The sequence below is a fragment of the Vigna unguiculata genome, chromosome 3 (assembly GCF_004118075.2).
Source record: "Vigna unguiculata cultivar IT97K-499-35 chromosome 3, ASM411807v1, whole genome shotgun sequence".
Lineage (NCBI taxonomy): Eukaryota > Viridiplantae > Streptophyta > Magnoliopsida > Fabales > Fabaceae > Vigna > Vigna unguiculata.
This window is the reverse complement of record NC_040281.1, coordinates 8,087,825-8,104,770: the sequence shown is the minus strand read 5'-3', so window position 1 is coordinate 8,104,770 and position 16,946 is coordinate 8,087,825. Positions and strand designations below refer to the sequence as shown.

General features: G+C 32.4%; 2 protein-coding genes and 1 non-coding gene across 3 annotated transcripts; 1 reads left to right on the top strand and 2 right to left on the bottom strand.

Annotated features, from left to right (window-relative positions):
* Positions 1-1,342: 1,342 nt before the first annotated feature.
* Positions 1,343-1,538, bottom strand: LOC114180060. Its single transcript, XR_003603635.1, has one exon. It is a non-coding gene; the product is annotated as a U2 spliceosomal RNA (small nuclear RNA).
* An 804-nt stretch (positions 1,539-2,342) lies between these two features.
* On the top strand, positions 2,343-3,574 carry LOC114176697 (glutathione transferase GST 23-like). The gene is made up of 2 exons (XM_028061816.1): positions 2,343-2,699; positions 3,047-3,574. Exons 1-2 carry the CDS (start codon positions 2,385-2,387, stop codon positions 3,416-3,418), a joined length of 687 nt encoding a protein of 228 aa, XP_027917617.1. The 5' UTR covers positions 2,343-2,384; the 3' UTR covers positions 3,419-3,574.
* Positions 3,575-5,779: 2,205 nt separating this feature from the next.
* On the bottom strand, positions 5,780-10,614 carry LOC114176863 (ER lumen protein-retaining receptor A). Its single transcript, XM_028062043.1, has 6 exons — positions 10,397-10,614; positions 9,913-10,178; positions 7,021-7,136; positions 6,562-6,635; positions 6,419-6,482; positions 5,780-6,331 (listed from the first exon to the last, which is right to left on the bottom strand). The coding sequence occupies exons 1-6, from the start codon at positions 10,485-10,487 to the stop codon at positions 6,295-6,297; spliced, it is 648 nt and encodes a 215-aa protein (XP_027917844.1). The 5' UTR covers positions 10,488-10,614; the 3' UTR covers positions 5,780-6,294.
* Between the last annotated feature and the right edge of the window lie 6,332 nt (positions 10,615-16,946).

Below are 16,946 nucleotides of genomic sequence, written 5' to 3'. Positions count from 1 at the left end.
AGGTATAGGGTTTAATATTTTCAATCAATGACTAAAAATTTAATATTTAAAAAGTTGTTAATGAAAAAAAAAAATGTGTGAGTGAGGTTAGTGGTGACCAAAACTAACAGATAATAGTGTAGAACAATAAATAGAAAGAACAATGCTGAAGATGATTGGGAGTACGTGGAAGAAGATATCTTCAGCAAGAGTGATCTCCTTCTGAAACTGAACCCGGTTCAGAAGAAGGTTCCGGTTCTTTGGTCACTCATCGTACTTGAATAAGACCAAAACCAATATCATAATTTGTTTTTACCGGTGACCAGATATCATAAAATCCCATTATTTGTGTGGACCGATCTTTAGGCCCAATTCAGACAGGCTTTCAGTATTTTTCATGAGCAAATTGTTGAGATTTATGTAAACGAGTAATAATTGAATACTTTAGATTTGAAAACTTGAATTCCAATTATTAAATTAAATTAAAATTTAGAAAATAAATTAATTCTAATTTTCACTTAAAATTAAAAAAAAAATATTTAACCATTTTTTATTATTTTATTCTGCCTATACCTACCATATACTCAAGCGGTTTATTAAAATATGGTCTCAATATTACTGATAAAGACATATTCATATGGAGCTTAATCTTGTATTTCAAGCAATATCTTTATCTTGTATTCGTAAAAGTTTTTGATATGTTTGTTCTGTTTTTAATGCGTAAGTATTAAACGCTAAAAAATTGTAAAAAAAACGTTGAAAACACAATAAACACAATCAAACTCTTGTTTATACAATTTAAACTATTCCTTAAAGCAAGAACACATAATATATATATATATATATATATATAGAAAAGAAGAGGAAAAGAAGGTGGCGAAGGTCTGAAAAGAGAAGATGGGGAGTGAAGATGGTGTTTTTGGGTGACTCCATTTGGTAAAAGGGTTGAATGGGCTTTGAAACTGAAGGGTATACAGAATGAGTATGTAGAAGATATCTTCAACGAGAGAAATCTTCTTCTGCAGTTGGACACGGTTCACAAAAAGGTTCCTGATCTGGTTCATGACCACAAACTCATTGCTGAATCACTCATTACATGGATGAAACATGGAAGCAGTATCCATTGTAACCTTACCATCCTCATCAAACCACTCATCTTTTTGGCTACTTCTGAAAAAAAAAAGTGAATCATTTTAGTCTAGTCTTCTTGTCTGAATACTATGTTATTCCATTCATATTAACCTACATTATGCAAATTTAGAAACATAAATCAAAGTCTTTATTCTAGTTCCTAAGGTATGTTAAGCTCACAAAATAACATGATAGACTTACGCTCACTGTATTATAACTATAATACTGTATTGTAGGGTGTGCCAGGCTCAAGCTGTAGTGCAAGACTTGAGCGACACTTGAGATTCCCAGTAGCAAGCCACTGTATTGAGATCTCCCCATCAAAAAATTAATTTAATATCGTGTGGACCATTGGCCCACATATCAGATATTAAACTGATAAGAACAGATACTACACTTGATCTTAGCCAAAAGGCCGAGAAAGGTATGAGTATTACATGGTAGGAAAGTTCCTTTTATAATAAGATTTAGAGGGACTCTTCTAATACCAGGCAATGTGGGACTTATCACTGCAGTTCAACACTATGCACCAGATGCCTCTCTTCCTTATACGTATTCTCTTCAATATTCCAAAGTATCTACTGCCTGATGATAAGTTAAAATTAAATAGCGTTATTTTTTAATGGTGAGATTACTACCTGGGAGCACTCTTTATCCACATTTAGGCCTCTATATAGTTAAATTTGAGGATACAAGAACCAACCAAGGAAACTTTTTGCTACTGATTTGTAATAGATATATGATCCAGTATGTTAGTTTTATAGCTTAACTGATGATTAGATTCATAGGTATACGTTAAACATACTTCTTGCTTTCGGATTCAAATGAAATGTACAGGATTTATTCATTTTAAGCAAAAGAAAAGAGTTGGTAACTGATGACAGTTTTAGTTACCAATAATCTTTACATGAACACTCTCCTTTACTAAAATGGTGGAAACGATTTCTATCCCTTATTATTATATCACAATCATAAACCTTCGAGATCAGTTTACTTGCATGATGACAATGAGATATTAAGCCTGAAATCTTTGCATTTCAAGAAGTAACATCCCTTATCAAATACCTTTCTTGAACTTTCAAAGTTACCCCACCCCAAGTGAGAGGTCTTCCAGTTAGGCTGAAATTTGACAAAATTTGTAGTCGATATTGGTCAAATTTGTCGGCGAGAGCTAGCAAAATTGGATTCATAGTTTGCGGAAATTACCGAAAGAACCGACCGACAGATGATTTAATGAGAGGCTGAGAGAAGAAACGTTGAGAGAGAGAAAGAAGATGGGAAGTGAAGAAGTGAAGGTGGTGAGCTTTTGGGTGAGTCCATTTGGGAAGAGGGTGGAGTGGGCCTTGAAGCTGAAGGGAATAGAGTATGAATACATAGAAGAAGATATCTTCAACAAGAGCAATCTCCTTCTCCAGTTGAACCCGGTTCAGAAGAAGGTTCCGGTTCTCGTCCATGCCCACAAACCCATCCCCGAGTCATTCATCATCCTTCAATACATTGATGAAACTTGGAAGCAGTATCCACTACTGCCACAATATCCTTATCAGAGAGCACTTGTTCACTTCTGGGCCGATTTTGGTGAGCGAAAGGTACGTACTTTATCAAGTACCCACCACTTGTTATCTACTTTTTGTTTTCTGCATTTAAACCTTTTTTTTATCACTTTTTGAATTAAAATAATCAGCATGCTGTTGTGTCATGTACATTCGAACCGAATTATCCACATCTTGATCGAAATCTTGAACTTGAACTTAAAACAAAACAAGGTGAAGTTTGTTTTTGAAACATAAGTGAGGGATGAGGGATGTGGGTTGGAAATTACATCTCAAAAACAAATCTCAACTTATATAATTAGAATTTCCATTCTATAAAAGTAAAGCTGTGTGTATGACTATATTAACTTATTTTTCAATGGGTGTGTTTGTGTGTATAACAGCTTTTGAATCCATCATGGGTTGCAATGTGCAGCAGCGGGGAGGACAAGGAAGAGGCTCTGAAAGTAGCTAGAGAAGCAATGGAGAAGATTGAAGAAGAGATAAAGGGGAAGAAGTTTTTTGGAGGAGACAACATTGGGTACCTTGATCTTGCCCTTGGATGGATCTCTTACTGGCTTCCTGTTTTTGAGGAAGTTGGATCCATGCAGATAATGGACCCACTGAAATTTCCGGCCACCGCTGCATGGATCACCAATTTTCTGAGCCACCCTGTGATCAAGGACAACTTGCCCCCTAGAGACAACATGCTTGTTTACTTCCACAGTCGCAGAAAGGCACTTTCTTCATCTTTTAAGGGTTGGTTCAAGGTTTAGATATTTTCTTCTCTGTCCATGTTTCAAAGGGAATGCAAAGATGTTAGATGTTTGTGGTATAATAAGAATAAGAACAGCGAATGATACTGGGTATGTTTGTATTTTGGATTCTTTGTGTTGCTAATAAACCACTTTTGGATGTGTTACTCACTTTAATGGCATTAAAATGTGGTGAGCAGTGACTTGCACACACAATTCTAATACTAAAGATAAGAAAAATGTTTGAAAAAATTCTAAGAAAATAAATAAGAAGGTAGAAAATGTGAAAACGACAATGAAAGAATAAAAATAGTAATAACAGAGACATCTTCTAAAAGAAAAAAAAACTAGTAGTATATACATATATGTGTTTGTGTGAACATGATATAATTTCTAGCCTTTTTATATCAGAGATTAATATGTATATGTTATAGGTTCTATCTGTAAAAAAAAGGTATTTCTATAAAGAAAAACTATAAAACAAAATATGTAAGCAAGTTTCTAGGTATATAAATTACTAATTTGAAGTGACATCCACTTATTCCACGTGAAATTGGATGTATATATAGTCATTGGTCTATATTAATAATACAAATAAATCACGCCCATTAGTACGAGAGAATATTTATTGAATGATAAAATAGTTTCATTAAATATAACTATCACTTGAATTTTTAATCTATAAAAATAAATTTAAACCTATGACATTATTAATTATAATTAACTGAAATTTTTTTTAAAATTGTCATGATTTATTTATATAAAGAATTATAAGTAATAATTTCCTTATTTTTCTTCTCTTGTAAAACAACATTTTAAAATATAGCAATTGAAATATGCAAAAATAATAGAGTAATATGATATGGTAGTTGAATTCCATACAAATTATGTATTGAATAACTTATATTTCATATTGTAAATCATTTTGTATAGTAAGATTCATAAACATTTACAAAAAATGTAAACATTTAAAAGAAATTAAATATGTAATTAATAATAATTATTATACTAAAAAAGAGGGGTTGTATTGAATAACTTGTATTTCATATTTATCGTAAGATTCATAAAAAATTAAAAGAAAATGTAAAGATTTAAAAACAAAATGTGAAGATGCAATTAATAATAATTATTATCCTAAAAAAGAGAGGTTGTATTAGAGAGCAAGTTAGGTTAATTTTATAATAATTGGCTTGAGTTGGATTGTGTGTCCCAGCTCCTTTGTTAAATTAAAAAAAAATGGCCCAAAAGAATGAAAAAGAAAGAGACAAATTAGGGTTGTCTTCTCTCATGCATGGGCACAGTTGCGTCTTCATTATTCATGAGCATTACGAGTCATGACATTTGTAATACGGAAGAGCAGGAACTAGTATGCATCTTTTCCAGCTCAATTCACGCAATAAAACGAAGCAGAGTAAAGTTTTTCAAATCAGATCATGTGACCCCATCGGCTTGGAGTGAAACTCATAAACTATTGAGGATGTGTTTCTTGATAGAATCACAATCAATGCAATTCAATGTGTGATACGAATGATACAACAATGATTCCAGAACAAACATGAGTTTTAGTATGATTTATATAATGGGAAATGCAAATCGTATCGTATCATGAAAAAAAGACTATACTACAAAAACTCTAAAATTTAGAAGTCTTCACCGCGACTGATCTCACTTCAAATTTTGCAGAGCTGTAATTATTTTGAACATTGACGTCTACAATGTAGTTAAACATACATATAAAAGAAGGAAACATGAATCAAATAATAAATAAAAGGATATACAATAATAGAGTAAATAAAATGGAAACTGACTAGAATCATGATACGTAGTTTCTAAAGCTTACGATTATTTTGAACTGCCACCCGTCTAAAATCACACTTTAAACATGTAACTCAAAATCATCTATTTTCTCAAATTATTTAGATTATATTATCAATTATAAATTAGACTTGTCATCCTTACGTACGAAAAATTACGAATGAATCAAATTTGTTAACGTTTTAGAATACCGTGAAAAAGCCTAGAGACATCATGGATACCAAAATTGCAGTTGATCTTCTTCAAGTGTTTGGCTTTTTCCATTCTAACCAACACGTTCTTTAGACCCTGGAAAATTTATCATTCAAATTAATTTTAAATTGAAGAATCAAATTTGTTAACGTTTTAGAATACCGTGAAAAAGCCTAGACACACTAGAGGTACCAAAATTGCATTTGAACTTCTTCAAGTGTCTGCCTTTTTCCATTCTAACTAACACGTTCTTTATAACCAGGAAAATTTATCATTCAAATTGATTTTAAATTAAAAAGTGTAGAGGATAGCGTTGTGACATTTTGGTTGAAATAATAACTACATCAGATGTGGAGTTAAGATGGGTAGTATTATGTGGAATGTTCAAATCGCTCATAATATACTGTTACACAGTATGTGATTAATAAGCCTAACTAAGAATTTCTCATCTACGGACAAAGTATAGTATAACTATGGATAGAATAGAAGCAATCACGTTTCGGTATGTATCCGTCTGAATTTTGGTTTAGTCACATCCGTGAAAAGAAGAAATTGTATAATTTTAGTGTAATCATTTGCCCTAACGATCGTTCGTATCATAACAAAAATCAGCTACCTTACAGAACATACTGTACAGTGATATGCAATGGAGACTTCCATTTTAACCTATACTTGAATTGCTTCGATGGTTAGATTTATCAGAAGTTAAAACCCGTTCGTTTACCCTTGTACCAGAAAAACAAAACCCACTTACCCCACTAAAGAACAGGGAGAAGAGTTGGTCTATACCGTTTCTCAACATCAACATCATCCAAACCACGCTCTGTAAAATTTAGCAGTGACTGGTCTCACCTCACGGGGTGCAAATTCCTAAACAAACTTGAGATAATTCAGGCAGGCAACTTCAGTTTCGAATTGTTCTTCCAACTGAAACAAAAACTCCTTATATCATCTATTTGCCATACGACCATACTAAAAATGAGAAATAAGATCGACTTTAACTGACAACATTACCTGATGAAGTAATAATAGAAGAAATCTGCATATAAAGCTGTCTGAACAACACCCGAGATGCCAGCTGTAAAGAAAGAAAGTCAGAATATTACTAATGTAAACATATAAGTTCAAAAGAAGTTCTTATTTTTAGCCTTAATTACCAATCCATCTAGTAAATCGTGGCTCGGTCAGATAGCGGTATATCCAGTTCAGGATGTAAAATGCACGATACGCACTGCAGTTTGAAAATAATCACTACATTCAGAGACGTTTATATTGAAAAATCTGAAAAGCATGCTAACTGCTCGAGTAATTGTGCAAACATCAAGTGACAAACTAATAAAAATGCATAAGCATAAAAGTGCCAATTCAAACCAGTAAACAGGATTTGCAAATCAGTACGATAAAAAAAAGTTAGGACAAACATGTAAAAATAGAGGTATAATCTATAATACATCACATTGGACGAGTTCAATTTCTAAGCTATTTTAATATGGCAAATATGAATACCATAGTAGGACAATCTGCTAATAAACAGGATAAAAGATAACATAGTGTAAGATAACAAAATATAAATGCAGATCTCAAAAAGAGAACTATTTCAACGTAAGTGTGCATACCCAAGAAAGAATACATATTGCCCGGTCAAATTGTCCACATTACCACTTCTTTGCAACAAAACCAACTGGGGCAATATTGCAACTGCTTCCAAGTATATTGAAAATGCCCAGAAAACCTGTTAACGAATGTACATAAAGTATAATCATTCATGATGTTACAATGTGTAACGGAATTATTATAAAGCTGACATGTAATGCACAAAAGCAATTTTCAGATTGGCAATAAGCAAGGGAAAGCAATGTATGTTTGGACACGAAGAACATTTGAAATCTTGCGATGTTGCTTTAACTCTTGCAATATTAAGCAGAAAATATAAAGGAACAGCCAGTTATACATGCCATAGACTCCAAAGGGAAATAGATATCCGCAGAAGTTTTATAACACACTAAGCAGAGGCCTACCTTACCATTTAAAGGCTTTTTTAGCCCTTCCCAATTAATCATGTATCAGGGCCATAAAACATCAGACATGCATAAATTGAATTTGTTAAACTACCAACAATATGCATTTTCTCCCAAGTGCTAGCTTAAATATTATGTGAAACTTGGTCATCTTTTCAAGCATGATACCACATGGGTCCCTAACATAATTTTTAGATTTCCACCCAAATCTTAAGAGCACTCCAAACCTATTTGGGCCACAGCTGTCATTCCTGGATAGCAGAGCTGTGCAGCTGACTCCAAAAATGGGATAGCAGGATAGTGGATAGAAGATAGTAGGATGACCCCAAAATTCTGATAGCAGAATGACTGCTATTCTAATATTTTTTTATATTAAATAATTAATATATAAGTTGAAAAAAGAAAAAAAAAAAAACAATCAAAATTCATACACCAACCATTATTTATAGAAAAAACTCACGGTCCTTGAACAAATATAGAGTATAAAGTCAAGATAAAACAAAGTAAAGCCCAAATTTAAAAAAAAAAAATACTGAACGCAAAAAAGAATTAAAAATACAAAAAGCAACTACGGAAAGAAAATAACAGTTTGCACTAGGTAATAAAAAGAATAACATAACTGTGGTTTCGAACAACCACAGAACAGAACAAAAATCCAAAAACAAAAAGAAAAAGAAAAGAAACAAAGATAAAAGATTAAGAAAAATGAAAACCACACATGCACTCACTAAAGATGGGTTGGCAAAGTGTGAGTAGCTGAACAGATTGGGTTGCCAGACAGAGGATGTAAATACCGTGTTCATGAAGAACGAGGACTTTTCTACATGAAGAAGCAATTGAGGACTTCAATCTTAAAACTTTCTTTTCCTATAGTTTCTAATCTTGTTAGGGCAGCATTCAAAGACCGAAAGATGATATTCCAGCCAGAAAACATAAACTGATACTCTACTGTTCAGAAAAGTTAGGGAATACCATCAGATTCCATCCATGACACAAAAATTCAACACTCTCCAATGAAGTATTCAAACCAAGAGTTGTATTCACAAGAAACTAATGTTCAGGTATTCAAAGATTATTATGCAAATTGAAGGAGAGGAAAAAATCAAAACCTAAACCGAATCTCAATGTTTGAAGGAATTTGGAGGATTCTAGATATGACATACATAGGAATGGTTTCAAAAGATCCATCCAAGTACCATTCTAATTTAATGGTAAGCAGTAAGCCCTGGAACAAGGTAGCTATATTCTTCCACTTGCCGAACTCGAGTTGAGCCATAATGGTAATAATTCCTCACTAAAAAAGAATATAGGATCCTAGGAACCACCACTCTCTGTAAGCCATTTTTATAGTGTATAGTTACATTCAATGGAAGGCATGGTTAATTTGCCAACGCTCAGATCACATTTCACAATTTCAAGTGAAAAACAACCGTTTCAAATTTTGTTGGAAATTCCACATCGACTAGACTTAAAATAATTTCATAGTATATAAGTGGATAGAAATCTCACCTTACAAGTCGGTTTTGTAGGGTTGAATTAGGCTTAAAGTCCACTTCTTAATAAATTTCAAAAGCAAAGGAAATTTGCAATATAACTTGATAGTATTTGGTTTATTTTCTGTTTCCATTTTAGTTAATATGACCACATTACTATTTACAAAAACACCACTTCAATTTGTTTTACGCATTTGCATTTCCACTCAATGTAGAAATAAACTAAGAATAGAGAGACATTTTTTGTGGGGTCGAGTTAGGTTTAAAGTCCAGTTCTTAATAATTTTCAAAAGCAAAGGAAATTTGCAACATAACTTGATAGTATTTGGTTTATTTTCTGTTTCCATTTTAGTTAATATGACCACATTAATATTTACAAAAACACCAGTTCAATTTGTTTTCCGTATTTGCATTTCCTCTGAAAGTAGGAAATGAACTAAGAATAGAGAGGCATTTTTTGTAATTATTAGTGAAAACGTATCTCCTGAAAATGTATGAAAAAAACACCATCGAAAATGAGGTTTCATGGGTAAAGACTCATTCCTATCAACAAAAGTTCATAGTCATAACATTTCTGAGCAGTAAAACAATGGTGCAAAGATTCAGATCATCGTAACATAACTACAGTACCCAAAAACAACAAAAAACAAGGGTGCACCTTCGTTCACGAACTCAACCATCACTTTCCTCTGCTTATCTAAACCCAGTCACTGGAACCGGGAAATCAATTATCTATCTAGTCAATCAGATATACACCAATGCACATATACAAATGCAAAAACAAATGGAAAACAGTAAAATCCCACAACTCAAATACAGAAGAAGATGCCTGGCTAAGCGTAGTAGACTCTACTTACAGCACACATTCACAATGCAAAAACTCTAAAAAAAAGAAGATAATATTCAAAATGAATAATTAGAAAGTAGCCTCTACCTAACAGGATAAAAGAGAATAGAGGTGCAAAAAGGGGGAGTGAATTAAAAATTAGTAACGGACCTCTAGAACGGTGAACTTGTCGTGCCAGATGAGTGCCAAAGCAAAGCTGGCCCCAACAAGAAAAAAATAGCGAAAAGTGTCGAGTTCCCTATCGTAACTTCTCCGGACCACGGGGTGGAAACGCATGCACCAAGCAATGGCTACGGAGCTGCCGATGAAAATCACCTTCATGAAGCTGTTGTAAACGGAGATGAAGTCCGTGAACAGATCCAAATAACGAGCCATGAACACAATAGCGTACAGTTCTTGAGTCTTGCGAGAAATCCCTGAAACCCCAGAAAGAATAACAGTTCCGTTAAATAGGCGAAATAACGGAAATGATTTAGTTATAGAATTGATCCTGAATTTTTGGTTGGCGAAGGAATGTGACTAAGGGAGTGAAGTCGCGAATCGACATTCGAAAACAGAATGCAAATTAGTCCGAATTTTGGAGGAAGCAGAAGAAAAAGAGAGGAAGAGAATACGGATAAGAATGAGGAGTGACCTGAGCATGATTTGGTGGCGTAGATTTTGAGGAGGAGGAGGAGAATGCTCAGAAGATGGGTCATGTCACCGGCGAGCCTGAAGACGTTCATGGTTTTGCCCAAACGAAGAGAGGCTCAGAGAAAACGTTCCAAAACCAGAGAAAACCAGAAACAAAGGAAGGAATTGGAGAAACGAAACGCAACGAAAAGAAACCCAAAAGAAAATTACGTGACTGTGTTGTCTTTTTCTTTTTCCTTTTCCTATTTGTTTAATTAATTATTTAATTATTTTGGATGTTTTGACAAAGGTGTGGCATACGCATAAACTATGGAGCTGAGTCACCCAACACTGGCCTTCCCCCTCACCTCTTCCTTCTATTTTTGCTATTATTAATTACTAATTCTTTTTCGGTCTTTTTCAATATCTAGCTCGTGTAAATTCCAGTTTATAAACAGTATATTACTTTACTATTTTGTAAATTAATGCTCATTTTGACTAGGGGCAACGGGTTGGGTCGGGTAAGGATAGTGCCTACCTGCAACCTGATCCGTTAAAAAGAAATCCATCCACTGTTTGTCTGATTATTTGTCAGGTATTCGCTTAAAAAATACTTGCAGATATTTTTAAAACCTGCGGGTACCCGTGAATATCCGATACCCGCAAATATTTAAAAATATATATATTTTATAAATTTTTTAATATAAAATTATAAAAATAAAATATAAATTAAATTAAATTTTAATTATAATTAAATTTGACATAATAAAATATATCGTTAATTTTAATTTTAATTAAATTTAACTTAATAAAATATAAATTAAATTTTAATTTTAATTTTTTGCGGATAACGGGTACCTGCAGGTACGGATAGTATGATACCCGTACCTGACCCGTTTATAAGTGGATATTAAAATACCCGCTACCCGTTATCCGCGGATAATAAATACCCACGGGTAGTAACTATCAGCCGTGGATTTTATCCGCAGATATCTGCGGGCGCAGATATTTTTGTCATCCCTAATTTTGACTAAAATACCAATGAGATGCAATCCCTTAGTAAAATAAAAATAAATAATAAACTGTCTTACATTCAATTTCATAACTGTATAAGTTATTATTATTATTATAAAATAAAGGTTACATTATTTATTTAGTCTATCAAATATTTGAGAATTTTTTTTTATGTAGGCCTTTCAACTAAAAAATCTAGTTAATTTTTTTGTATTGAATTCATCAAGCTTTTAAAGTCATCATATATTAAATATTTTTTAACAGTTCAGGTCAGGGATAGTACAGAGACCACATTGAAAAATTCTCAAATAGTTTAAGAAGCAAATATTGAATAATTTAAAATGGATTACATCCATACCTTTTGAATTTTCTTAAACTACATTAAGGATCCAGTTCTTTTAAAAGTTTAGGAGAAAAGTTTCATTAGTTTAAACTTATCATATAAAAGCATACATTCACCTCTTCAAATCTGAAAACACTATACTTACTTTTATAATAATAAAAAGAGGTTAATTGAAATTGAAATCTCTAATAAATTTAAATTTCTATTAAATTAAATTTTTATTAAAAAATTATATATTTTTTAATTGAGTACTTATCGTCTAATTCGTTTTATTATTAGAGTAAAATGATTATTATTATACTTCATCACTTTTTATCTTTTCGTTTATTTTATATTAATATTAAACGATATATTTATGTGACTAACTTGTTAATATCAGAGTGTTTTTCTTTGTGTCGGAATGTTTTTCCCCGGGCCCGAATTTAAGGCAAAGTTGTGTTTTTTTTTTTCTATTCCATGAGCTTTCGGAGGAAAAACTTCTGCTTCCGCGATGTTTTCACGATGGAAAATTGTTTTCCGGGTAGCACTGTTATGCAGTGGTTGATTGAGTGCAAAAAATATTAAAAAAAAATTGCAAGCTTCAAATGGTTATGTGGACGCCAAAAACAGGCAGAATTCAGTATAAATAAATAAGCTTAAAATATATTGGTGGTCCCAATTTTAATCAAGTTTTTTTAAATAAGACCTAATTTTTATTTTGTGTTCAAATATGTTATAATTTTTGTCAATTTTGTTTAATTGAATCTTTTTTTCTAACACTGTTTAAATCATTAACGGTCATGAACACTGACTGCTACGTGTCATTTCGTTGTTTTTTTGAATTTTTGAATTTTTTTTGAATTTTTTTAATTTTTAAATTTAAAAAAAAATTAAATTTTTTTTTTAATTTTTTTTTAATTTTTTTAAAATGTACATGTGTCAACACAGTAGCATGCCACGTGTCACTTCGTGGTTTTTTTGAATTTTTTTAAAATTTTTATAAATGTCCACGTGTCAACCCAGTAGCGTGCCGCATGTCAGAGTCAATGTTCTATATTCAATTTGGTCCCTATATTTGTTATTTTTGTTCAATTTAGTCCTAATTTTTGTTTAAAATTGACCAATTTTGTCTCTATCAAAGATGTGACCAAATTTAATTTTTATATCAAAGTTATAATGATGTGAATTTTAATATATTATATAAAAATATTTAATAAAAAATGTGAATTTTAATATAGAAATTAAATTTGATTTTAATTTGAAGAGGACCAAATTGGTTAATGTTAACAAAAATTGGGACCTAATTGAACAAAAATAACAAATATTGGGACCAAATTGAATATAGAACATTGACTTTGACACGTGTCACACTACTGGGTTGACACGTGGACATTTATAAAAAATTAAAAAAAATTCAAACAAAAATTCAAACAAAAATAAAAAAATTCAAAAAAACCACGAAGTGACACGTGGCATGCTACTGTGTTGACACGTGTACATTTAAAAAAAAATTCAAAAAATTTTCAAAAAAATTAAAAAATTCAAAAAAACCACAAAGTGACACGTGGCAGTCACTGTTCATGGCTGTTAATGATTTAAACGTTGTTAGCAAAAAAGGACCCAATTGAACAAAATTGACGAAAATTAGGACCTATTTGAACACAGAACCAAAATTAGGACTTATTTAAAAAATTTTGACGAAAATTGGGACCAAAAAGGTATTTTAACCAATAAATAAAGAACTGAATTCTTAACTGCATTGACTTTTTTTACATTAAAATTGACAATTATATATTTATTCAGTAAATAATTTATTTAAAAATAAGTTAGTAGAAGAAAATGAAAAACATATTTATTGTGGATAGTTAATAATTTAAGAAATAAATGTAAATTAGTTAAAGAATTTTTTATTACTTTAAATATATTTAGAAGTAATTATATAAGTGTTTGGACTATGTAAAATTATAAATTATAATAAGGGTAGGTGTATGTTTATAAATAAAATTCTTTTTTTTTCAATTTGTATATGTTGTAAAATAAATAAATGAAAAAATAAATAAAAATTAATTATTATTGTGAGAACCCATTTTCTCTTCCCATATACTCTCTTCTCTCTGCTACCCACACCACAGAACAACACTCCACCTCACCTTGCACCCTTCTCCCTCTCTACTTTCCTTTGCCTTCTCTCTACGAGAAAATATTCTGAATTTTACAATCCAAAAATCAGAATCATTCTCCCTGTTGCAGAATTCAGACCTAAGGCTAATTCAGAACCTCTCCCCTCAGCTACAATTCCTTTTCCTCCATGTAAGTTAATTCCAACCTTCCTATCTCTCTTTAATTCGAAATTTTAGAACTCCATTCTTGTTGAGCCAATTTGGGAACCATTCTCACTTTATGAACCTGCATTCCAGCTCAATAGGTTGTGCAATTGAAGTGCTCTTGGTTGGAAAGGTTATAGCTAATTATCAATCTCTAGAGGTAAGAGAAGCTATATGTAATTCTTTCTATTTAAATCGTGAATTATGTTTGGTGGGTTAGATTGAAGCTTTGTGTGCTAAATTGATGTCTGAAACGCATGTGTGATTGCTTGATTTTTGTTTGACATGAATTCAGTGCTCTTGCATGTGGGAACAGTGAGTAATCTGGTATTTTCGCCTAGACGGGTAATTCTCGCCCAAGCGAAAACACCAGAAAACCCACCTCTGTTCCTGCGCGAGGTCTCGCCTAGACGAGCTGAAGTCGCTTAAGTGAGAGACAATCTCGTCTAAGCGAAACAGCTTAGCCTGAGCGAGAGTTCACTCAGTTTTTAATTTTTGCCACTGTTAGAGCCTCGCCCAGGCGAGACTGACTCGCCTAAGCGAGATGGCCTCTCGCCTTCAATAGTCATATAACCGAAGCCAAAATCATTATGATTTTTTCAACTTACCATCAAAACTTAGTTTCCAGTCAGGCACACACAGAGGCAGGCAGAGGATATGAAGCTAATACTTACAAAGATGATAAGTTAACAATTCTTTCATGTATTAAAAATTTAATCTGATATTAAACATCAAGCAAGCCTCTGCAATTATTCAAGGTTTTCTAACACCTTCTTTTTTGGGAAGAAACCCTCATGTCTTTCCCTGAAGAAACCCCCAAATTTATCTGGGAAAGAAAACCTAAACCTTCCTTGATTCAAACTTCTTAGTAATCCATTGAACAATAAAATCAATGATTCAAAACTCTTAAAATAACAAAACAGATAAAATAGAAAGGATGAAGCGATTGTGAGAATGGTTACCTAGTGAGCGTAACGACACAGGGAGGGACGAGTAACGGTGAGGGAAGAGTCACAGCAAGAGACAAATCACAGTGAGGGGCAAGTCATTATGAGAAGCGAGTTTGAAATTGTGAGGAGACCGTCGCGACAAATTGTGAGGATGGTGTGTCTAGGTTACAAGCAATGAGAAAAGGTGCTGAGATGGTTGGTAGGGATTCATTTGGTGTAAACATTTACTTTCAGTAAAATTTTGGGGGGAAGGAGAAAATTTTTGAGGGAAATAAAAGTAAAAATAAAAGATAAAATAAATAAATAATTAAATAATAATTAAATAATATAGTAACTGATTTAATGATTGATTTTTTGTGATTAAAACTTCGGTCACTATTTCGGTTACTGATAGTAACTAAAATTTTTGGTTACTGATTTCAGTCACTATTTAACATATTTCTAGTAGTGTAAGCGAGAGCCACTGCAGTGGGGTACTTCAGATTCTATTTTAAAGAGTGGGATTACATGTTCTAAATTGGTTTTGTGCAATTAGTATCTTATATGCTTGGATTGTCTTTATCAATGTATTGCGTGATGATATTGGATGAATATGAATTAGTCTCTTATATGCTTGGATTGTCTTTATCAATGTATTGCGTGATGATATTGGATGAATATGAATTAGTCTCTTATATGCTTGGATTGTCTTTATCAATGTATTGCGTGATGATATTGGATGAATATGAATTATGAGGAGTTGTGGTTGGAATAGAATTTCAAGGGAAATTCAGGTGAACTTGTTAGTGTGTGTAAGGACGTGTGGAATCCATATTGGTTGGTATCCTGAAACTCCAATAATCATTCACGCTCAAATAGAGCAGAATGAATTATGTCGTGAGGAGTAGCAGGAGGTCCTAGTCTTTGGACTTGATCAAGTCCTAGACGCGAAGGGGACTTACCCTGGGAATGGTCGGGTGATAACTCCTTGTGTCCAGACTCTGCAGAGTCTCGGAACCGTTACAGATGCAAGCCACTAAGAGCTCCAATGTCGCTTACACAATCTGGATATCGAGTCTAGAATTATACAATTAAGCTATGTGTGGTGAATGATATTTATATTGTAAATTGTATAATTTTCTCTTATTTCAGTTAGCTTACCCTTTTGTTTATGTTTGCTTGTCCTTGTGTGTTCTCATTTGCAATGATCACCTACGGTTGATGTGAGCAGAGCCAAATCCAGATGATGATACCCCTTTGCTGAGTAGGAGTTGATCCTTTGCTTGAGTGTTGTGTTAGTTTTTGGACCAGATTCTGCAAAGTCTTGAGACTTGTAGTTTAGATCTTCTCCTTATATTTCTACACTTGTTAGGAGGGATTTGTGTGGTGATTTTGGATGACTGTACCAGCTATATATACTTATATGTATATGACTGTTATTCCTACTATATGCTATGTTTGATCATGATATAATGTTTTATTTGATAGCGTAAAAAACTATTAAATGAGATGTTACAATTATCATTATTAATAAAAAGAAAATAATATTTAAAAAAAATGTTCGTAATATATGAGTATAAAGTAAAAATATTTTGATAAAGAAATTTATTTATTTTACTTAATTGAATGAATACAAAGAAAAAATTATTGATAGTTACAAATATATTAATAATTAAATCATTATTTATTACCTTTTTGCTTTATTTTTTCTCTATTTTTCCTCCCCTTCAACAATTGCACAGTTAGGGATGACAAAAATACCCGTGCCCGCGGATATCCGCGGATAAAATCCGCAACGGATAGTTAATACCCGCTTATAAACGGGTCGGGTACGGGTATCATACTATCCGTACCCGCGGGTACCCATTACCCGCAAAAAAATGAAAATGAAAATTTAATTTATATTTTATTAAGTTAAATTTAATTAAAATTAAAATTAGCAGTATATTTTATTATGTCAAATTTAATTATAATTATAATTTA